The 23,305-nt window shown below is 54.2% G+C and overlaps 2 protein-coding genes across 2 annotated transcripts in view; one reads left to right on the top strand and one right to left on the bottom strand.

Annotated features, from left to right (window-relative positions):
• Positions 1 to 15,645, top strand: part of FBN3 (fibrillin 3) — a 63,191-nt gene extending 47,546 nt beyond the window's left edge. Inside the window, 12 exon segments of the mRNA XM_057708789.1 lie at positions 108 to 230; positions 1,040 to 1,174; positions 1,335 to 1,460; positions 2,426 to 2,632; positions 3,473 to 3,598; positions 4,150 to 4,272; positions 4,450 to 4,566; positions 9,494 to 9,622; positions 9,713 to 9,832; positions 11,319 to 11,553; positions 12,156 to 12,306; positions 15,313 to 15,645. Of these exon segments, the coding sequence (XP_057564772.1) occupies positions 108 to 230; positions 1,040 to 1,174; positions 1,335 to 1,460; positions 2,426 to 2,632; positions 3,473 to 3,598; positions 4,150 to 4,272; positions 4,450 to 4,566; positions 9,494 to 9,622; positions 9,713 to 9,832; positions 11,319 to 11,553; positions 12,156 to 12,306; positions 15,313 to 15,645 (1,925 nt within the window).
• A 3,615-nt stretch (positions 15,646 to 19,260) lies between these two features.
• On the bottom strand, positions 19,261 to 21,700 carry CCL25 (C-C motif chemokine ligand 25). The gene is made up of 4 exons (XM_057710164.1): positions 21,628 to 21,700; positions 19,948 to 20,065; positions 19,728 to 19,864; positions 19,261 to 19,394 (listed from the first exon to the last, which is right to left on the bottom strand). Exons 1-4 carry the CDS (start codon positions 21,698 to 21,700, stop codon positions 19,261 to 19,263), a joined length of 462 nt encoding a protein of 153 aa, XP_057566147.1.
• Between the last annotated feature and the right edge of the window lie 1,605 nt (positions 21,701 to 23,305).

Here is a 23,305-nt window from a genome sequence, read left to right as displayed (position 1 = left end):
CCCAGACCTGGGCTGTGTGACAGGGACAAGGGGGGCTGGCCTGAGAGAGGGAGGGGGGGTCCCTCGGGCAGACCCCGCCCAGCCAGCACCTCCACTGGCCTCCCCAGACATCGACGAGTGCTCCCAGAACCCCCTGCTCTGCGCCTTCCGCTGCCGCAACACTGAGGGCTCCTATGTGTGCACCTGCCCAGCTGGCTACGCCCTGCGAGAGGATGGAGCCATGTGCCGAGGTAGGACCCGCACAGGCAGGCGGGCGCTGAACCGAGCCCCAGGACTCCCCACACCTCGGTCCCAATAGAAAATGAAGAAATAAGACCTGTGCCTCCCAAGGGTGGGAATGAGCAGTAGGTGATAAAGTGAGGGGAGAGCTGAGGCAAGTGAGGGTGCAGTGGGCGCTCTTTTGTGAGTGGTGGTTCTGCTTCTATTGTTATGCAAGGGGGTGCTAGCGGCTCCCTGGGTCCCCAGTCTAACAGAACAGTGAGTGTGGTTCTGGAAGCCTCCCCAGTGGTGGCTGGACATGCCCTGAGTGGGCCAGCACAGTGGGGACAGCAACTGTCGTCCCCCCCCCCCGGGGACATGTGGCAATATCTGGAGATATTTTTTTATTGTTGTAGTTGGGTGGGGGTGGGCGTTGCTACAGGCATCAAGTGGCCAGGGATGCTGCTCAGTGTCCTGCAATGCACAGAACAATCTCCCACCACTAAGAATTTTCTGGTCCCAGATGTCCACAGTGTTGAGGGTAAAAACCCTGGCCTGGGACTTTGTCCCTCAAGGGCTCTTTTAGGGTCAGTGTTCCAGGGACCACAGTGAAGCCCTGACAGATTCACAGACCCTGATGTGGGCAGGAGAGGCAGGTGTTTAGAGCGGTCATGGCACCCCCACCCCCACCCCCTGCCGGCTTCCCAGGAGGTCTGGGACGGGTGGGGGAGGGACAGGCCCCTGGCACTGCTTCAGGGGGGTGGGGTCCAGGTCCTCACAGCTTGGAGCTGGGTCGTGGTGTGTCTGGCCTTGAGCGCCATCGGTCTGCGGTCACCCGCAGATGTGGACGAGTGTGCAGACGGCGAGCAGGACTGCCACGCCAGGGGCATGATGTGCAAGAACCTCATCGGCACCTTCGCCTGCGTCTGCCCGCCGGGCACGCGGCCCCAGCTGGGCCCTGAGGAGGGCTGCGCAGGTACCGGAGGGCTGCGGGGGTGCAGGGCCTCCCGGCCCCACCACGGACGGGCGCGTTCAAAGCCGGGGGGCGGGGGCGGGCGGACATCGGCCCTGGAGGTGGAGGCCGGCTCGGGGGACTCCGGCCTCCCCGCCGGCCTGCCTCATCCCTCCCGCCTCAGATGACGATGAGTGCCGTGCCCAGCCCAGCCTCTGTGCCAGCGGCCGCTGCATCAACACCGCGGGCAGCTTCCGCTGTGACTGTGACGAGGGCTTCCAGCCGAGCCCTGGCCTCACTGAGTGCCACGGTGAGTGAGGCCGGGCCCAGGCGCAGCGGACGCGGCCACCCAGCGTGCGGCGCTGCCCCCCGGGAGCTCCCCGAGATGGGGACGGGGTCAGAGGCACCGAGGGGGTCACTGAGCCAATCCAGATGCTTGGGTCCGCTGCACGTCCCCAGCTTCCCTTTGTCCTTTCAGTCAACCCCCCACGGAAGATGACAGCATCTCCCCCCTGTCCTGTCCGTTATCACACCCGGGAACCAGTCCTCCCCAGGTTCACCGCTTCCTGGGGGCTAAACCTGGAGGGCTACCCACTGGTACCTTCTGTCCTGGCGACTTGCCTGTCCCTGTCCCTAAAGTCCTTGCCATTCTTCTCCCTCTTTACTCTCCCCGCACTCCAGCACAGTCTCCACCCCACAGCTTCAGGCCAAGTGCGTATATCCAGCTGCCTCCTGGAACCCCCGTTGCCCACATGCCCCAGATACAGCTTGTCCCAAGACAAGCTCAGCATCTTTGCTCCCCAAGCCCCATCTCAGCAATGCCCTACCTCCCACCCAGACCCCCAAACCAGCCTCCCGGAGTAACCCGATGGCCTCCTCCCGACTTCCCTGGACGTCACCCCTCTACCCCGTCCCTACTGTCTGTCCTGGACGCCACCACCTTTTGCCTCCACGCTGCCCCTTGGCCATCCATTCTCTGTGCCGCCAGAGAGATGCTTCCCTCTGACCTCAGGAAGCTGCCCGCCATCTGCAGCCCAAGGGTACCTCTCCAATCTGGGGTCTGCAGCTTCTGCCACAGCCCGGCCCCTGCCCTGAGAGGGCATTTAACAGCACTAGGCGACCACAGCTTGGAAGATGTCACCCTGTGCACATGCACAGATGTGTTGGAGGTGCTGGGAGTCTGTGTGTAGACTCTCAACACCACCAGACGCCACGGGGGAGGAGGACTCAGACGGCTCGTTTCTCCCACCCACCATCCCCACCGCTTCTTTCCAGACATCCGGCAGGGGCCCTGCTTCTCTGAGGTGCTGCAGGCCATGTGCCAGGGTCAGTCCAGTGGCGCCGAGGTGGTCACCAGGGCCGAGTGCTGCTGTGGGGGCGGCCGTGGCTGGGGCCCCCTCTGCGAGCTCTGTCCCCTGCCCGGCACTTCTGCCCACAGGAAGCTGTGCCCCCAAGGCTCGGGCTACACCGCAGACGGCCGAGGTGGGTGGAGATCTGTTCACGGTTGTGTGTCTGTGCTCCAGACGGTGTTAGAGTGTGAGCCAGTGTGCGTGCATCTCTGTGCTGGCGGATGTGTGGATCAGTGTGAACCAGATCCCGTTTGTTGCTCTGTGTGTGAACGTGGATGGATGGGTGAGCAGGTGTGTGAGGCAACGTGTGTGTGTGTGTGCGCTTTGTTCTGTGTGGGGGGGCTCGGTAGTGAGTGTGTGAGCTGGGTGCATCCCCTGTGTGTGCAAGCTGGTTGCTGAGCATGTGAGCTGGTGTGTGTTCTGTGTGTGAGCTTGCTCTCGCATGTGTGCGTGTGTGTGTGCGCGCGCGCTCGTGAGAGTGGGAGCTGGGTGAGGAGTACACCCCAGTAGGTGGGTGAGAAGGAGTGAGTTGGTTCGGGATTCCGATAAGCGTCTGTAAGGGCAGGTACGTGTGTGAGTGAGCGCGGGTGTATCTGTGCACAAGCGTGTCTCATCCAGAGGTGCGCGTGAGCGTGTGTCCTTGTGATTCTGTAGAAGCATCTGAGCGTGTGACTCGTGTGCAGTGCTAGCATGTCCATCTTTGCTTCCATGTATGTGTACCGGGTGCCCTGAGAAGGTGTCGCTGGTGAGGCTGTGGGGTGGGTGTGTCCCCACCACGGGGCGTTCTCGGCGTCCGGTGGAAAGACCTTCATTAGCCTGAGGGTGGCGTCCACAGAGGCCAGGCCCCCAGCTCTGGGGCGCAGGGAGGGGAAACAGAGGCTGCCTCCTGGGAGAGGGCTGGTGGGCCCGCGGGAGGCGGCGTGCCCTGGTGACCCGAGGTGGGCAGCCCCAGCCGAGCCCTGCTTGTCCCCAGACGTGGATGAGTGCCGCGCGCTTGCTCACCTGTGCCCCCACGGCGAGTGCATCAATAGCCTTGGCTCTTTCCGCTGCCACTGCCAGGCCGGGTACGCGCCCGACGCCACTGCCACAGCCTGCGTGGGTGAGCCCCCCCGCCCCACCCCCCGAGCCTCTCCATACAGTGCCTGGCACGCACTTCCGTGAGAAAACTGAGACCAGAAGCAAAGCATCCTTGTTTCTTCCCTCCACCCCCACCCCATTTGGGCCACTTTCCTCCTGTTATTTGGTGCATCCTAAGATTTTTCAGTCACGTTATGGAGCAGGTGTTCATCTAAGTCGGGGTGGGCAAACTCCTGCCCAAGGGCTGAGTCCGGCCCTCTGCTTGTTTTTGTTAATAAAGCTTTATTGGCGCACAGCCATGCCTGTTTGTTTCCTTACCCTCTGTGGCTGTTTTCCTGCTACAAAGGCAGAGTTGAGTAGTTGAGACTGAGGCCGCGTGGTCTGCCAAGCCAAATATATTTACTCTCTGGCTTTTTACAGGAAAAAAAAAAAAGCCAGTTCCGTGTGTAAGCCCACACAATCTGGATGGCTAGGGTGTGGGAAGTAGGCCTCAGCAGGGCCGAGGTGGAAAGCCCAGCCCCTGAGCCCCCAGGAATGTCTGACTGACCCTCCTGAGTGCTGTGTCCCCTCTAGATGTGGATGAGTGCGGCCAGGCCCCCACGCCATGCCCCTTCCTCTGCAAAAACACCGAGGGCAGCTTCCTGTGCGCCTGCCCCCGTGGCTACCTGCTGGAGGAGAACGGCAGGATCTGCAGAGGTGACGTCCCTCTTTCCCTACCCGTGCCCTGTGGGGCTCTGTCCCTGTTCCTCCCCAGGGGCATCTCACCCTCTCCTGCTGCATGGGGTCCGGTGCTGTGTCCAGAGTGTCTCCTCTGGGAAGCCCCCAGCCCCAGTGGGCCCTGCCCTGAGCCCACTGGGACCCTCTGTGCCGCAGACCTGGATGAGTGCTCCTCCAGGCAGCACAACTGCCAGTTCTTCTGCGTCAACACCGTCGGCGCCTACACCTGCCGCTGTCCCCCTGGCTTCACCCAGCGCCGCCAGGCCTGCTTCGGTGAGTCCGCTTGCCCCTCGCAGCTGGTGCATGACCCCAGCATTCACCAAATAAGTAGCAAACACACAACGTGTGCCAGACGTCGAGGACAGAGGGGTGATCAGAACAAAGTCCTTGCTCTGTCATTGGTGACGTCCTGGTGGCATCTGGGACCCCAGTCTCCTTCCTCGCCCTAGGGACCTGGGAGGCAACCCTCAGGAGTCTCTCTGACCTTGGCCCAGGACACCTACCCTTGCCCCTGACCTGCTGAGTCTCTCCCATAGGGTCTCCCCAGGGTGCTTCCAAAAGCCAAGGGGCTCACACAATCCAACCATCACTTCTTAGTGTCTTGTGACCTGGGAGAACCAGACCTCCCCCGAGGGCTGAACCCAGACACGGGTGGCTTCATTCAGGCTCCCACGAATCCACTCAGTCAGTACCCACTGAACACTTGTGTACCAGGCAGTGCTCTAGATCAGAGAGCAGCACACTCCAGCCCCCAGGTCAAGCCCGGCCCCCTGCTTGCTTTTGTCAATAAAGTTTTATTGGCACACAGCCATGCCCCTTGCTTTACATATCATCCGTGGCTGCTTTTGCTACAACAGCGCATCCAAGTAAATGCAACAGAGTAAAAAGTATTTCCTACCTGGTGCTTTATGGAAGCAGTTTGCCTCCTCCTGTTCTAGATCCTGAGGGCACAGCAGTTGAACACAAGGGTCAAGCTTGCTGCCCTCATGAACCGTCCTTCTGCCAGGGAATCAGTCTGGAAACAAACATAACAACAGATTACTACTATAGCATGTTAGAAAATGATGTGTGGCATGAAAGAAAAAGTAAAGCAGAGGAAGGCGATCAGGAAGGCCACAATTTTATTTTATTTTTAAGTTGATATATAATTGACATAAAACATTATATTAGTTTTATGTGTACAACATAATGATTCAATATTTATGTGTATTGCAAAGCTATTACCACAATAAAGCTAGTTAACGTCCATCATCACATGGTTACAAAGTTTTTTCTTGTGATGAGAATTTTTAAGATCTACTCTCTTAGCAACTTTCAAACATACCATACATATTATTTTTTTCTTTAACAGATTTTTTTAAATTTAATTTTTATGTTATATTGGGGTGTAGTTGGTTTACAATGTTGTGTTAGCTTCAGGTGTACAGCAAAGTGATTCAGTTATACATACACACATATCTATTCTTTTTCAGAGTCTTTTCCCATATAGGTTATTACAGAATATGGAGTAGAGTTCCCTGTGCTATTCAGTAGGTCCTTGTTGATTACCTATTTTTTGTGTGTGTACATGTTAATCCCAAACTTCTAATTTATCCTCTCCTGACCTTACCTCTTTGGTAACCATAAGTATGTTTGCTAAGTCTGTGAGTCTGTTTCTATTCTGTAAATAAGTTCATTTGTATCATCTTTTTAGATTCCACATATAAGTGATATCATATGGTATCTGTCTTTGTTTGACTTACTTCACTTAGTATGATCATCTCTAGGTCCATCCATGCTGCTGCAAATGGCATTATTTCCTTCAATACAGTATCATTAACCACAGTCACCATGCTGTACATTACATCACATGACTTTTTAATTTTATAACTGGAAGTTTGTACCTTTGACCCCCTTCACCCCTTTCACTCACACCTCCCCCAAACCCTTCTTGGGCAACTATGAGTCTATTCTCTGTATCTGTGAGCTTGGCTTTCTTGTTTCGTTTTTAGATTCCATATGTAAATGGGATCGTACGGCATTTCTCTGACTGATTTCATCTTATTAAAATACCAACAAGATTTTGCCCTTTTGTATGCTAACTCACATATACGGAATCTAAAAATGGTACTGATGAACTCAGTGATAAGAACAAGGACGCAGATACAGAGAATGGACTGGAGAACTCGAGGTTTGGGAGGGGGCGGGGGGTGAAGGGAAAGCTGAGAGGAAGCAAGAGAGTAGCACAGACATATATATACTACCAACTGTAAAATAGATAGTCAGTGGGAAGTTGTTGTATAACAAAGGGAGTCCAACTCGAGGATGGAAGATGCCTTAGAGGACTGGGGTGGGGAGGGTGGGGGGGACTCGAGGATGGGGGAGTCAAGGAAGGGAGGGAATACGGGGATATGTGTATAAAAACAGATGATTGAACTTGGTGTACCCCCAAAAAAATAATAAATAAATAAATTAAATTAAAAAAAAATACCAACAAGGTCCAACTGTGTTATCACAGATGGCAGGATCTCCTTTTTTATAGCTGAATATTCCATTATACGTGTGTAACACATTTTCTTTATCTGTTCATCCATCTTTGAACACTTAGGTTGTTCCCAGGTCTTGGCTATTCTGAATAATGCTGCAGTGAACATGAGGGTGCAGGTATCTTTTCGAGTTAGTATTTTCATTTTCTTTGGATAAATATACCCAGAAGTGGAATCTCTGGGAGAGCTGCAATTTTTTTTTTAATTTTTAAATAAATAAATTTATTTATTTGTTGGCTGAGTTGGGTCTTCGTTGCTGTGCATGGGCTTTCTCTAGTTGCAGTGAGCAGGGGCTACTCTTCATTGCAATGTGCAGGCTCCTCTTTGTGGTGGCTTCTCTTGTTGTGGAGCATGGGCTCTAGGTGCGTGGGCTTCAGTAGTTGTGACACATGGACCCAATAGTTGTGGCTCGCGGGCTCTAGAGCACAGGCTCAGTAGTTGTGGCACACTGGCTTAGTTGCTCCACGGCACGTGGGATCTTCCCAGACCGGGGATTGAACCTGTGTCCCCTGCATTGGCAGGTGGATTCTTAACCACTGCCACCAGGGAAGTCCCAGGGCTGCAATTTTAAAACAGGAATAATGGCAAGCCTCATTGAAAGGGGAGATCTGAGTAAAGATTTGAAAGAGGTGAAGGAGTGAGCTATGTGCATATCTGGAGAAGGAACAAGCATTCCCAGCCCATGTGAGATGACAGGCATTTGTTTCTCTTTTTCTGTACAGTCAAATTATTTCCCCTCCTTCCTAAGGTGACCACACTTAATGTGGCCTTTGCGTGTGTACAACTGTATGCGTGTGCACACAAAGGCTTAGAAGCCCCACGTCCTAATGCCTCTTGTACCCAAGAGAGAGTCCCAGTTCCCACAGGGATGTGCCTGGTGTCAAGAATCTCCATACATTTAATAAAGAAGATATGGTACATATTTACAATGGAATATGACTCAGCCATAAAAAAACAAATAATGCCATTTGCAGCAACGTGGGTGGAGCTAGGGATTATCATACTAAGCAAAGTAAGTCAGAAAGAGAAAGACAAATACCATACGGTGGCACTTATATGTGGCATCTAAAATAAAGCACAAATGACCTTATCTATGAAACAGAAACAGACTCACAGACATAGAGAACAGACTCGTGGTTGCCAAGGGGGAGGGGAGGGATGGAGTGGGAGTTTGGGACTAGCAGATGCAAACTATTGTGTATAGAATGGATAAACAACGATCTGACTGTGTAGCACAGGGAGCTATATTCAATATCATGCAATAAACCATAATGAAAAAGAATATGAAAAAAGATATATGTATGTATAACTGAATCACTTTGCTGTACACCTGAAATTAACACAACATTGTAAATCAACTATACTTCAATAAAATAAATTTTTTAAAAATCATTTTATAAATCTCCATACTAAGTAGGGAAAGTGGGGGGGGGGGGAATGAATTGGGAGACTGGGATTGCCGTATATACATTACTAATAAGAAAACAAAATCAAATTGTACACTTTAAATATATGTATACAGTTTATTGTATGTCAATTGTATCTCAATAAAAGTTCTTAAAGGAAAAAAAAATCTCCATACTCGAGGAAGCCCAAACTAGGGTTCCCCCTAGAAATGTGTGGTTCATTCTCTATGACCCCAATCCCAATGCAGTTTACCTCCATGGGCCGTGACCACCATAGCAATGTGGTCTGATAACCAGGCTGTCTCAGCTCAGGCTGCCATGACAAAATATCATAGACTGAGTGGCTTAAAACACAGACATTTATTGCTCACAGTCTGGAGGCTGGAGGTCCAAGATTAACATGCTGACATGGTCAGGTTCTGATGAGGGTCTCTTCCTGGCTTGCAGATGGCCGCCTTCCTGCTGTGTCCTCATGTGGTGGAGAGAGAACGAGAGTAAAACTCTCTGGTGTCTCCTTTTATAAGGGCACCAATTGCATCAGGAGGGCCCCACCCTCATGACCTCATCTAATCCTAATCTCCCCCCAAAGGTCTGTCCTCCTAAATACCATCACTCTGGGGATTAGGGTTTCAACATGGGAATTTGGCAGTGGTGGCAGGGGTTGGGGCACACACACATTCAATCTGTAACTCTGGCTGACATCCCACAGTCGTCAGGTCTCCATGAGGACAGAGTGCAACAGTTACCCCAGGTCATTTTCCTACAGAGAAGGAAAAGGGGTTTTGTTAATCTTTTACTGTTATGTTTAGCACTGTCCCAGTGCTTCACGTGATTAGGTTCATTTAATTCTCACAAAACCCAGTGAGGCAGATGTTATCATCTCCACCCTACAGCTGATGAAACTGAGGTACAGTTGCCCTAAGTCACACAGCATTGATGTGGTAGATTTGAGAGATCAAAGTCTATGTGCATGATCTCAAATGTTCGTGACAGTTCTGTGGGGTAGGAACTGTTACGGATCTCTTTTCACAGAGGGAGAAACTGGGGTCCAGAGAGGTTAAGATTTGCCTGGGGGACTTCCCCAGTGGTCCAGTAGTTGAGATCTGTGCTCCCAAAGCAGGGGGCACGGGTTTGATCCCTGGCCAGGGAACTAAGATCCCGCATGCCACATTATGTGGCCCCCCAAAAAGTAAATATTAAAAAGATTTGGGTGCCCGATACGAGCCCCTTAACCACCAGGTGGCCCTGCCCATTCTCTGTCCTCTGCAGACAATGATGAGTGCTTGGCCCAGCCTGGCCCATGTGGCACCCGTGGACGCTGCCACAACGCCCCAGGCAGCTTCAGCTGTGAGTGCTATCAAGGCTTCACCCTGGACAGCTCAGGCCATGGCTGCAAAGGTAGAGCCGGGCTTTGGATGGAGTCTAGGCCCCGGGGGTGGTCCTGAGGGCTGCTGGGCAAGCTTTCTCTCCTCTCTCTCTCCATCTCAGACGTGGATGAATGTGACGGGCCTCATCGCTGCCAGCACGGCTGCCAGAACGAGCTGGGGGGTTACCGCTGTGGCTGCCCCCAGGGCTTCACCCCACACTCCCAGTGGAGCCAATGTGTGGGTGAGTGGTGGGGGCTGGGAGGAAGCCGAGTCCCCACCAGAATCTGTCCGAAGTGGGCAACTGGGAGCCCACCCCCATGGCAGGATGTTGTGATGCGCACAACTGCCTAAAGGTCCGATGGGCCGGTCTGGAAGGTAGTGAATTCCCTGCTACTGGGGAGGCTGGGAGTCAGGGGTCTGCAGAGCCAGCATGGCAAAGTGGTGGCCGTTTCTTCAGGAGTGTTGGTCTGGAGGGCTCAGCGGAGAAGGATTTTGAGATGGTACCTGTGATTGCTGGGAAAGCTGCTGGGATTGATTAGTGATGTCTGCTGTGGATGTGGCAAGTGGGGACGGGTGCAAGCATGCTACATCTTTTGTCATAGCTGGTGCAGATGCCCTCAGTTTGGGGGGCTAGCCTTCTGTCTACTTTCCAAGCTTCCCTACTGCAAGAGAACTTTGCTGCTCCAGGGCCTCCTGGCGACAGCCTTGTCCTCACCACCTCTCTTTGTTCCTCCTCTGCAGTCTGGCCTTCACTCTGTACCCATGTAGGGACCACTCACCTCTGACCTCTCCACCACCTCTCCTCAGCCTTCGCCTTCCACCTCCTCTGCTCTGGGCATCGCTGCCTGCCCCTCCTGGACTCTCCACCCATGGCCTCTGTGACTTAGCTCTCCCTGCCCTCCCATTGCCTCCAGCACTGCCTTCTCTCTGGCTCCTCCTCCTGCCCCTCCTGATGGGTCCTCAGCTAAGTTCTCCACCTTTTCCCCTGTCCCATGGCGTTTGTCCCCTGGGGACCCCACAGACCATCGCCTCTGCTGCCAATCACACTTTCTTAGCCTGTCTTCTGCTTTGCATACTTACTCATTCATTCCTTTGGCGATGATTTGCCCAGGACCTGCCTTATCCAGGCCCTACAGATACAGAAGTGAGCTGAGATTGGACTCCATCACTGCCCTCTCGTTGTCCACTCTCGGCTGGGGAGACAGGGATTAATTAGGCCAGTGGTTCTCAACGGGGCACTGTTTTGAAGTGTCTTGGAGACATTTTTGATGGTCACAACTGGACTCTGGGTGCTCCTGGCATCTAGCGGGTGGACGCCGGGAATACTGCTCAACACCCTGCAGTGCACAGGACAGCCTTCTGTCCCAGAGAAAGAAAGGACCCCTAATGAGAATAGTGCCGAGAGGCGGGAAACCTTGTTCTAAGAACATCCCACCATTGACAGTTCCTGGGAAGTTTTGAGAAATGCTTCAAAGGAGAATTACAGGATGGTGCCAGGGGTGAGGGGTGGGGGAGGGAGAAGGAGTATAGGAGGCGGCAGACCTAGTCCAAAGGCTCACTGGGACCTTGAGGGAGGTTTTGACATTGGCCTTGGGCTCTGAAGGAGGAGCTGGAGTTGCCACGTGGGCACGGGAGGAATGCAGGTGGAGGGCTCTGGAGATGCAAAGGTGGCCCCCCGGACACACACCCCCATCCCCCCCATCCTCTCTCCCCCTCCCCATGTGCAGATGAGAACGAGTGTGTCCTGTCGCCTGCGGCCTGCGGCAGCGCCTCCTGCCACAACACACTGGGCGGCTTCCGCTGTGTCTGCCCCTCCGGCTTCGACTTCGACCAGGCCCTCGGGGGCTGCCAGGACGTGGATGAGTGTGCGGCACGGGGCGGCCCCTGTAGCTACAGCTGTGCCAACACCCCTGGTGGCTTCCTGTGTGGCTGCCCCCGAGGCTACTTCCGGGCTGGGCAAGGGTGAGGGGCTTGAGTGGGGTGGACACAGACCCCCGAACCCTAGGAGTGCACACACACGCACGAGCCCATGCACACACGCATGTACACACGCGGAGAAGAAGTGGGGCAGAGTAAGTGTTTGCACACCCGTGTGGGTATACACGCACGCTCACACCCCACTGTGGTGTAACTGTCCTGAGCACCTTCACATGCTCTGGGCAGCACACACACCTCCCTGTGATACACGTGAGTATGGACGCGGCTCACAACTGTGCCAACGTGCCCAGGAACCCTCGTGCCTTCATATATCTCGGTGTGCACATATGTGCAAGCCCACGTTGGCATCCAGGGTGCGTGCAGGCTCACACATGCATACGCCCCTGGGTACACTCAGGTACATCCTATACCCCTGCGTGCATGCAGGTTTACACCTACACCCAAGTAAGCCAAGGGATGCACACACATACGTGTAGGTGCCTGCAGAGCCACACCAGCACCTGGGCACACTCATAGTCGCCCCCACGGGCAGCGTGGCTCCAAATGGAGTGTATGGGGCGGGAGGGTGGCTGGGGAGGTCCCATCAGCCTGCCCCTGAGGACTTGCCCTCCCTTGTCCTGACCCAGGCACTGTGTCTCTGGCCTGGGCTTCAGCCCCGGACCCCAGGATGCCCCAGATGAGGAGGGGCTGCTGTCGCCCGAAGCCTGCTATGAATGCAAGATCAACGGCCAGCTCCCTCGTGACCGGCCACGGCGCAGCCCCCACAGGAACTATCAGGTGCCACGGGGATGCAGTGGGCGTGGGGCACAGATAGTGGCAGGAGCAGCCAGGGAACTGGCCAAGGGTAGGAGTGTCAGACTCTGTCAGAGCATGTCCTCATGTCATGGTGCCTGCCCAGGTCTCCCTGTACTTCCTCAGCCTGAGGATCCCCCTCGGGAGCTCTCTGGGGGACACAGGCCCCCAAGCACCTCACCTTGCTCCTGATGACAGGCCAGGCACCTCCCAGACAGACCCTGGGTGTGATACCTCCTGTGGATCCCTTCCATGGAGCTTGGATGCAGGAGAAATGCCTTGGGCCCCCCAACCCTACCTGCACCCTGAAACTTGTCACCTGTCACCTCCTGGTTGGCACAGCCCTCCCTCAGAGCCCCTCTGGGTTTAGCGCTGATAGCACTCAGAGCAGCCAGCTTAGCCTCTTCCTTTTGCCCCCTTCTTCAGACCCTCTGCCTCTGCACCTCTTTCCTGCAACCACGATGCTCCAGGAGCTGTGCTCAGGCCTCCTGAACCCTCCTTGTCTCTCCCCCACCCCTCACCCTGTGCTCTCCAGAACAGCAGAGCAGTCCTGTGGTTTAGTCCCGCTGTCCCCTGGGGCCACTCCAGCCATGATCCTGACCCCACCAGGCTGTGCAGGGAGGGCAGTTTTGTCACAAGTGCAGCCTGCTTGTCCTTCAGCTGAAAAGTCCTTGAGGCCACTGCTTGCTGGCTGGTCTTGCCACCATCCCCCAAGGAATCTGTAAGCTAAACATTTATTAAGCACCTGCTGGATACACATGCTGCTCCAAGCACTCTGCAGTCATTCACAACCTCTTAATGCTTATGACAGCCCTGGGAGGTGTAGGTACCACTATCATCCTCATTTTATAGATGGGGAAACTGAGGCCCGGAGAGGTTAGGTCACATGCCAAAGTTACAGAACTAAAAAGTAGCAGAACAGGATGGTAGGCATCCCGGGCCCCTCTGCAGCCACCACCTTCCAAGGTCATTACTTTCTGTTATTTCTTTTTTTTTTCCTTTTCTTTATTTACCATAAGAGTTATTAACATTTCAGTGAACACCAACATTTCAGGGAGTTCATTTTGGAAAATGCTGCATTCGATTATTTTGCCTCTAGATATAATGAAACACAACATGAAAATTCTAGAGAGAGTATTTTGAAGATCACCAAGCCCCCCAATATCACCAAAGAGGGGGGAGGCAGGAAACACGTACAGTTCCAGCTGTTTCTTTACCAACTCTGAAAAATAGCCCTTCACTCACCACACTCCTCCTTCAAATCTGAAACCTGAGGCTGAGGTAGCAAGACTTGGTAAATATCTATGAATGGATTTAATAAGATGGAATGTTTATTCTCACCTTGCAGCTGGCAGGTATATGGGAATAATCACAGGCAGGACCGTGAATAACATGAGGCACATTTGCAAAATATCCCCTTCTTTCCTAAAAATCCGAAAATCTCAGGCATCCATACCACTAATCATTTCAAAAAAAAAAAAAAAATCACTGAGCACAGAAGCCATTACTCACATCTGGGACCAAACTGCTTCACTCCACAAATTTTACTGAACACCTACTGTGTGCTGGACTCAGAGCAAACAGCTGAGAAAATGGAGCAACGGTGAACAACACAAAAAATACACAATGAAAAAAAGTCCCTGTCCCCATAGGATTGATATTCTAATAGAGAGACAGACTAGAAATAAGTAAAACACATCCTATTTTATGACACATGATAAATATGATACATGATAAATTCTATGGGGAAAAACAAAGGCAGAAGTGGGGCAGGAATGCTGGGTCTGAGGGCCTTTCAATGTTAGATTACCTGAATCTGAATGTTCCTTTGCTTTCCTTTTCCTTCTAGTTGTTGTTTCTCCTTTCTGGGAAAAATAGTGTGTGTATATATCATTCCCATTGTTATCATTATTTTTGTAAGCTTCACAGGAATAGGGCACAGTGTCTGTCAGGTTTGCCATTGTATCACCAGCCCTTCATACTCAGGAAGAGTGGTCGTCAGGGCTCCTGGTCTGGACAGAGCAGATCTGGGCAGAGGCAGTGCTGGTTCCTGTGGTTTTGCCTGCAATACCCATGGATTGCCAGCAGGTGTCAGTAAGAGTGCACATCTGAGCACACTTGGTAAAGGGCTGAAATCTCTTGGTAAAGGACTGACGGGCCAGGGAAACAAGAATAGCTTTCACTTTCATGCAACAGCAAAACACCCCATCAGCATGTAAATTAGGCAGAACAAACAGCTTTGCCCAGAGCACAGGAAAAGAAAGCACAGCTAACCTCCTGTGGGTTTGGATACATCACTCAGCCCTGGTCAGCCTGCCTTTGAGGTTTGCTGGCTTATTCAGGGCCCTGTCCAGCTGCCAGGACCAGGAAGCATTCAGAGGGGCTCAGATAAAGAGGGGTTTGTCATCTGCACACAGGGGGTCTCTCAGAGAGCCCAGATGCAGGAAGTGCTGCAGGCCTCCGGGAACCGGATAGCTACTGGGTGACTCCTCTGTCTGGCCCAGCCAGGTCTTGTGTTTCTCTCACCGCGTCTGGGACTGACTGCTGCTGCCAGGCCCTTGGTCACAATTCCAGCCACCCCAGACCACCTTTGAGTGACCTTAGGGATTTGGGGCCTGGTGCCATCTGACTGCCTTCCAGTCTGAGTGTCAGAAGGAAAATCCCCCATTCCCTCCATCCAGGCTGGCAGGGATCTAACTAAAGCCTCTCAGTCGAAATCAGGGGTCTGGAGTCGGCCTGTGAAAAAGTGGCTGCCTACCTGCCCCTCTTTGCTTTCCATCTGGGAACAAGCCTCCACCTTCATCCTTTGACTACAGCCCAAGCTGACTACTGGCCTTGGATGCAGGGCTAGATAGAGGAGTCAAAGGCAGGGAGTGGTCCGTATTTTCCTCCACTTTAGAGATTGGCTAAAATTCTCCTCTTGGCCCCCAAACCCACCGCATTCTGATTTCTCCCAGCCCCTGCCATCATCCACCTGGTCTTTCTCCCCAGGTGAACCTGGCCAGCCTTGACTTGGAGTCTCCGTTGACCTTGGGCCTGAACCTCTCCCGCCTGCGCCGGGCCGAGCACATCCTGGAGCTGCGGCCGGCGCTGGAGAGTCTGGGGGGCCGCGTCCGCTACATCATTGCCCATGGCAACGAGCAAGGTTTCTTCCGCATGCATCACCTCCTTGGCCTCAGCGCCCTGCAGCTGGGGCGTCGGAGGCCAGGGCCTGGAACCTACCGGCTGGAGGTGGTGAGCGTGGCCGGGCCCTGGGGCAGCCAGCCAGAGGGGTGGCTGGCAGGCCGGGCCTTGAGGCTGAAGGTACAGCTGCAGCTGCTGTAGTCCAGAGGCACCCACGCCTCCCACCTAGACCTAGGCCTCTCCTGCAGACTCCACCTGGGTACCGCCCCACCCCTGCCTTCTTCCACGGGGTTTTGGGGAAACTCTGATGTCACTCTGTTTGCTACCTGCCCCCTCCTAGGAGACCCTGGTGACAAGCCCTGGCCCTGGTGGGCCCCAGGGTCCCCATGCTGTCCTCCTCTCCAAAGGTGGGAGGTTTTGGAACTGAGAGGGATTGCTCCCTGATGGCAGTGGCTGACCTGGTGGAACCCCAAAACTCAGGAAGAATGAAATGCGATCCTATGACCTCAGCGAGCCCAGCCTCTATGCGAGGGACCCCAACACTCGGCGTTTCCTAGAGGCAGCTGGCAGCTGCTGCAGTGTGCCCCCTTCAACAGCCAGGGTCAAGGAGGGCCCTGGGTTTCACTGTAATGGTCAATCTCAGGCTTACACTTCTGCACGGCACGGGGGCTCAGCCCCGGAGGTCAGCAGGACATGGGAACGGGTGGCTAGGGTGGGCCTGGGGCTCGTCCCTCCCAGCAGAAGGGCCCGTGGGGCCCCAGCCAGAGTTGCTAACATGCAACCATGTTCTTCCCCACGGGGAGCTGGGCTAGGGTTCTGAGAATGCTTTTCTATCAGAAGCAGAGACAACAATAAAGTTATTTTGGGTTAAGTCCGTCCCTTGGCAAGTAACGGCAGTAAGTAGATGCTGCCTTTGGCAGGGACAGGCCAGGCTCACGTGGTGGGGGATCTGGAGGCCCCGGGAGGGCAGCAGCTTTGGGAAGGATGCGCTTCCGTCCGGGGTTCCGAGGACAAAGTGTGTAGGTGAGAGGTGGTGAAGACCATCTTGCACCTGGGGGTAGGCGACACCATCCTAGGGTGCAGGTAGGTTCTGCCAACTTCATCCCTGGGATGGGTTTTGGCACAAAGCTAGGCTGCAAGTGGCAACCCCTGGATCCTTCGTGGGTGCACCATTACTGATAATAAGGGCTCGTGATCCCTGACCACATACTGTGTACTTGGCACCATTCCAAGTATTTTACAATTACCGACCCGTTTGGTCCTTGTTGTTGAGTTTAAGCTTGTACTGCTTGCCATGCGACAGGCCGATAAATTGAGAGACAAGTTGCTGGAACAAGGAATAGTGACTTTATTCGGAAGGCCAGCACACCGAGAAGGTGGTGGACTCGTGCCCCAAAGAACTCTCTTGCCTGAGTTAGAATTCAGGCCTTTACTTTAAAAAAAAAATAGTAGTTGTAGTAGGTCATTTTTTTAAATTATTTTTTTTAATTATTTTTTTTTTTTGGCTGCATTGGGTCTTTGTTGCTGTGCGCAGGCTTTCCCTAGTTGTGGCAAGCAGGGGCTACTCTTCGTTGTGGTGCACGGGCTTCTCATTGTGGTGGCTTCTCTTGTTGCAGAGCATAGGCTCTAGGAACACAGGCTTCAGTAGTTAGGGCACGGGCTCAGTAGTTGTGGCTCATGGGCTTAGTTGCTCCATGGCATGTGGGATCTTCCTGGACCAGGGATCAAACCCGTGTCCCCTGCATTGGCAGGCAGATTCTTAATCACTGCACCACCCAATTCAGGCTTTGTTTATACTAAAAGGGCAGTGACTAAAGTCAAACCAATTTCCTGGTTCTGGTCAGCCTCCGGAGGGGATGTGTTCATTTCTTCCTTCCTGCAGTCATTCACAGGTTGGACTAGTCAGGAGGTTTCCTGTGAGCTAAACAAAGGTATTTTAGCTTAATGGTCATTACCTGGGAGGCAGGGTTTCCAGAGATGGGCCATTATGTATAATTTAAGCTTACAGGTAACATCCCTTTAGGGATTAATTTGTAATAAAATACAAGTTCTTCCTTATTACATCACTCCTATAACCCCATGGAATAGATACTGTTATTCGCATCCCCATTTTACAGATAGGAAAACTGAGGCTCAGCGAGGTTAAGCAACTTGGCCAAGGTGACACCAGATATACAGATAGAAGAACCAGATTCAAAGTTGGGCAGCCATGCCAGTGTCCGTTCTGCCTGGCTCCAGGTTGGGCTGGATCTACTGAATTTGATGGCCAAGCTCAGTGGACAGGATACTCATTGTTAACCTGTAGCTTGTGCATGTACAGTGCGTGTCACCAGCAGTAGTATATTGAGTCCTCACAAACTTCTTTGAGGCAAGCCATGTTATCACCTCTGTTTAACAGCGGGGAAACCAAGGCTTAGAGAGTTTGTGGAATCTGCTCTGGGCACCCACAGAGTGTTTCTTTGAGTCTGAACCCTGGCCCCAGACCACTTCTTGTCCTCTAGCGATGGTGCCTTTGGTTTTCACCTGGAACATTCTCTTTTGTGATGGAGATGGAGGCTGCCTGAGGACAGCACAGTTGGGTGGCTTGAGTCGGGGTAAGTGACCAGATGTGTAGCCCCGCCTCCTCCTGCAGAGCAGTCACCAGTGCCTGGCCACAGGACTCTGTCCTTAGTCCGGTCCTCACCCACCTGACTTATCAGAAGCCTCTGGGCCCCCATCAGAGCTTGCAGAGAGCTTCTCTGTCCATCGGCCAGTCTCACACAGCCTAGGGATGTGGGCAAGCATGGTGACATGTTTCATAGATGAGAAAAAAGGAAAGAATGGGACTCCCCTGGCAGTCTAGTGGTTAAGACTCTGAGCTTCCACTGCAGGGGACACTTCAGTCCCTGGTGGGAATGAAGATCCCACATGCTGCGTGGTGTGGCGCAAACAAAAAAGGAAGAGTGAACAGTTTGCTCAAGGCTGCCACTGGGAAGCACGAGACTGGACTCATACCAAGCCTGCAGCCAGCATGCCTGGTGCTTGGCCCCCCAGGCTGAGAGCACAGGTCCTAGGGTGGGAGGGAATCACGTGGGTTTCAACACAGGCTGGGGACTCGCACCGGGTAATGAAACGTGACAGAGAAGCACATCCTGGGAGAGATGTTTATTTAAAAGTTACAGAGAAGCACATCCTGGGGGAGAACGGAAGCTTTGCAAGGACCCAGAGGGACACAGGCAGGTGTGTCCTTGCAGGTAGACAACGATCACAATGGTTCTTTCTGAGAATCGTTGCCCAAGCAGGTGTGACTGGTGCCCGGAGCAGGCACGGGGCTTGAAATAATGGGGCTCCCTCATTCCAGCCACCTGAGGAGCAGGAGGTGGCAGGGGTAACAGGGAGGGAACCAGTGCAGCCTCAGGTGTGGGGATTGCGATTTGCCCTGAAGGACAGAGGAGCTGAAGCAGCCGAGGCTACAGAGTGACGACTGTGGCGGAGGGAGGTCCAGCCCATCTCGTGCTGGCAGGTCGTGGAGGAGTGTGGGCTCACCGTCCTGAAGGATGGATTGGAGGAGTCGACTGGTGAGGGGGAGTGGAGTGGAGTCAGGGGCCCTACAGTTTTGGGTCCACATGCTTCGCGTTTCATTTCAGCACTTGCTGAAGCCCCCTGGGCAGGGGCAGGATAATGAACAGCCCCCTAGGACCCTCCTGTGTGAATCTGTGGGGCTGACCACAGAGCCAGCCCTCCACAGTCCTGGAGGTGAGTCCCCTGACCCAGTCTGGGCTGGTCAGGAGCTCTCATTCCTCAGAAGCAGTGATGGGTGGAGGGGTGGTCACACGATCAAGAGTCCTGACCTGGATTAGGTGTTGTCAGGAGGAAGGTTTTCCTCTTGCTGCTTCTGATGGGAGTGCTAAACTTCGACAGTGGGAGCATGGAGGTTCCAGAGTTCAAATTCCTCACCCCAGAGTGAGGGACTGTCAGAGAGAAGGCAAGAGAAATAGATAAGAGCTCCAGCAACACCTTTTGAGCACCTGGATCCAGCGCAGCCTGAAGCTGCCCGTTGGCTGGTTATTTGAGCCACTGAGTTTCCCATTTGCTCGAATTTTCCATCTCTAGCAACTGAAAGTGTCTTGACTTAAAGAGCTGCGCATTCACCCAGCCTCCCACTCACCAGCCACTGGCTCTCCTTGGGGTGGAGGCCGCTGTCAGATGCTGGGGTGCCATCCCCTCTTTTGGGGTTTGAGAAGCTCAGGGGCCCAAAGCAGAGAGGGTGGGCCCCTTAGATGCTGGGCTACGGTCTCACCCACCTTGGAATTTTTTCCGGGTGCCATGCTCGTGCTTTGACTGGGTCTTGTTCCGATTATCCAGAATCTTCATCCCCATCTTCACCCACTTGGCCCCTGGCCTCCCACACACCATCTTGTTTTTCTTGGGGAAGAAGAATCTGTGGGGGGTGGGGATGCCCCGGTGAGGATGTAAGTGGGGAGCAAAGTTGTGTAAGAGGCCCCCACCGCGGCCCCCACTCACATCACTGCAGGCAGGTTGCAGCTCCCGCTCACGTCCTGGATGTGGTAACTATGGGCGAACCGGAGAAAGGACCTCTTTGCTGAGCGGTGATAGGCCAGGCAACAGTCCTCAAAGGCACCTGCGACCACACAGGCTCAAGTCTCTACACGGGCATGTGCAGCCACCCATGTGCTCTACAGGAACGCCCACAGATGAGGGCACGCGCGCGCACGCACACCACAACCCTCCCATGCCCTGTCGAGGCCTGGAGACCGCCCAGATGGTAAGGAAGCCTCTCGGCTAACCTTTGGTCCTTGATAAGGGCACAGCTGGCAGAAGTTGGGGAGGGCTCCAGGACCACGAAATAAATGGGGCACCAAGGCCATTTCCACATCTGCTCTGGGGCAGAGGGCAAGGAGAGGGTGTAGCGCCCTGAGAAGGGGGGTGGGGCGTGGTTGGAGGAGGAGGTGCTGGTGCCAGAAGTTTCTGACAGGATGAGTGGGTGGAATGTGCCGAAGATGAATTACTGTGGAGACGGTGCTGGGCCTTCAGAGTCCTCTGGGGTCCATCCCTCTGCCAACCCCTGCCTCCAGGGGCCACATCTGAGTTCTGGGAGGGGCACGGGGAGGGCTTGAAGGCTCCCTCCATCCCCCAGCCTTGACCCCAAGAGCCAGGGGCAGTGGAGTCAGATAGACCCTGTGCTGCAGTGCCAGGCAGGCAGTTCCCCGGAGCTAGGGGCCACCCTGTACCCAGGATCAAAGGGCCCAGGCTGCGCCTGGCTCCTGAAATGGGCCTCTAATAGCAGGACGGTGGAAAGGAAGCCCAGCCCCATCTGGGCAAAGGCTAAGGTCTGCTGGGGGCAGGGCTGGGGCCTTTCAGACCTAATGAGGGGCAGGTGGGGCAGGTGGGTGAGGCCACGGAGCTTCCACCTGGTCAGGGGCCCTGCTTGGCCAGCTGCTGGGCTCAGCTGCCCCCCTCCAGCCCATGGGGATGCAGAACACAGTGGCAGAGGGACACTGTGGGCATCCAGAATGACCTTGGGTCACCAATATCCTCCAACACTTAATCTAGGGAGAGGAGAGGCATTCCCCACTGATAGCAGTAATGGTTATCGATGTTGCTGCCAGGCACTGGGCCAAGAGTTTCACAGGCATCAGCCCGTTGGATCTTCACATCCCATCTCTGCAGCAGGAATTTGGAGCCCCCCTTTGCAGATGAGAAAACTGGGGCTCATAAAGGCTGCGTAGCAACTCTCAGCCAGACCCCACAGGTGGCCTGGGTGAGGGAAGTCGAGATGAAAACCTATGCCTGTTGGTCTCCCAGTCTCTGACCTCAACCCCTACCCCTGGCTCTGCAGGCTCAGGTCACTGCAGTGTGTCCCTGGTGGTAAGCGGCCATGCCACCCTCTGCTCCCCGTAGCCCCTGGGCTGTCTGGAGTCTGGGGGGAGGCCTTGGGTCATGGACTGTGGAGGAGGCACCCAGGGGCTCTGGAAGGAGGGGCTGAGGACCATGCACCCCCAAGGAGCTGCACAAATGCCAGGAGTTTTTGAATGCCTGGTGGGGAGAGCTGTCCACCAGAGAATGAATTGAACGGTGATGGGATTGGGGGAGGAGGGGACAGGCATATTGGCGGCGGGGGCACAGGAATGATGGAAAGAGGAGGACTCCAGGGGGGAGGGTAGGTATGGTCCGAGACAGTACCTTGAGCATGGACAGCGGGAGCCCAGGCACCCACGAAGCAGGCCACCAGGCAGACCAGGAGCCACAGATTCATTGTGCAGGGTGGTCCTCCTCCTCCGGTGCCTTGAGGATTAACTAGGACGGGGGCGGGGCGGGGGGGTGATGAGGGGATGGTGAGGACCCAACGTGGACAGCGGCAGGCACCTGGAGCACCCCCATCTCAAGCCAGGGCCCTGCACAAGGGAGGCAGGTGACACAGGATGGGGACAAGTGTGTTGGAAGGATGTGCTGCTGGTCTCGGAGGGAGGACTCACCAAAGCCAGCGGGGTCCCTGGAGCTGGTGTCTGCTGGCGTGGACCCGAGCTCTCCCGCCCACCAGGCCAGCGGGCTGCACCCTTTATAGGTGGAGCCCCCGCCCTGCCACCGCTGCCCTCCCTCCTCCTCCCCGCCTCCTCTCCCACTCCGCCTCCCAGCTTCTCCCTCTGGCCCTGCCCTTCTCTGTTCTCCCCATTTCTTTCTAGCTTCTCTCTCCAATGCCAGGATGCACCTGGTGGAAGTTGGGGGCGAGGGGCAAAAGCACCCAAATCAAAGAGCTGGGCAGGAAACAATGACAGCTTCAACTAAGTATTCGGACAGGGGACAGACAGCGATTTGGCTCCTTCAGTGATGAGAGGTGGAAGGATGCAGGTGGACAGACCCAGCCTTGACCTCAACTAGCCCCCTTGAAGGCTCAGCTGACCCCCATCCCAGGCCCCTCAGCCAGCACCCCGGCTTTCCCCCGAAGGGCCCTTTCTCCTCCTTCTCTTGGCCCCTCTCTTGCTGCACTTCCAGATGGACCCTGGCTTCCCACGGGCAGGACCCAGGCTGCCTGGAGGGAAGCCTCTAGTGGGGAAAGCCTCCACCTCTGCTCCCCACTCCCGAGTCACCTGTTCCTGTGGGGCCCTGACTTCATCCCATTTTCCTCTTCTTCCGCATGTTGGGGTGACCTCATGTCACAGAAGAGCCCTGTTTCTGAGAACAGGTAAACCAATAGAAACAGAAAGTAAAATCAGTTGTTGCCATGAGCTGGGAGGAGGAGAAAATGAGGGGTGAGGGCGAAAGAGAAGGTATGGGTTTCTTTTTGCTCTGGAATTAGATGGTGGCGATGGGGGAGGGATTCTGCGAATAAACACCGTGGAATGATACACTTTCAATGTGTGATGTCAGCGAAAGTAATCAATAAACAATATTAAGAATAGAGAGGAGTTCTAGTTGATCCACACTGAGGACTAGCCCGGAAGCCCGCTGCCCAGAATGCTCTGAGAAAATGCTCCAGAGAAGCAAGGGTTTTCAGCACAGTTTTATATCTTGTCCGAACAAAGAACGTTAAACAAGTCAGGGAGACATTTCAAGGTTTCAAAAAAAGCAGATCGGCACATACACAGCAAGTCAGTATGACCTTGGCACCTGGGAAGGGAGTCTTATCATCAAAGGAGAACCACCACTGGCATCCCAGGAAGAGGGGCTTTAATCTTGACTTTCAACGTGGACATTCTTTACTTCTGGTCAACGTGCCCTTTTCTTTAATAATTAGAGCAGATTGCCGTGTGTGTCTGATAGGCCACAAACAGGCTATTTTAGTTAGCATCCAATTCAAGTTAACGCATGTATGAGCCAGAATAGCTTCCTTATATCTCAATATGTAAAAATTTCTTTTATC

The sequence above is a fragment of the Hippopotamus amphibius genome, chromosome 15 (assembly GCF_030028045.1).
Source record: "Hippopotamus amphibius kiboko isolate mHipAmp2 chromosome 15, mHipAmp2.hap2, whole genome shotgun sequence".
In the NCBI taxonomy this organism is placed as follows: Eukaryota; Metazoa; Chordata; class Mammalia; order Artiodactyla; family Hippopotamidae; genus Hippopotamus; species Hippopotamus amphibius.
This window is presented reverse-complemented; position numbering and strand designations above follow the sequence as displayed.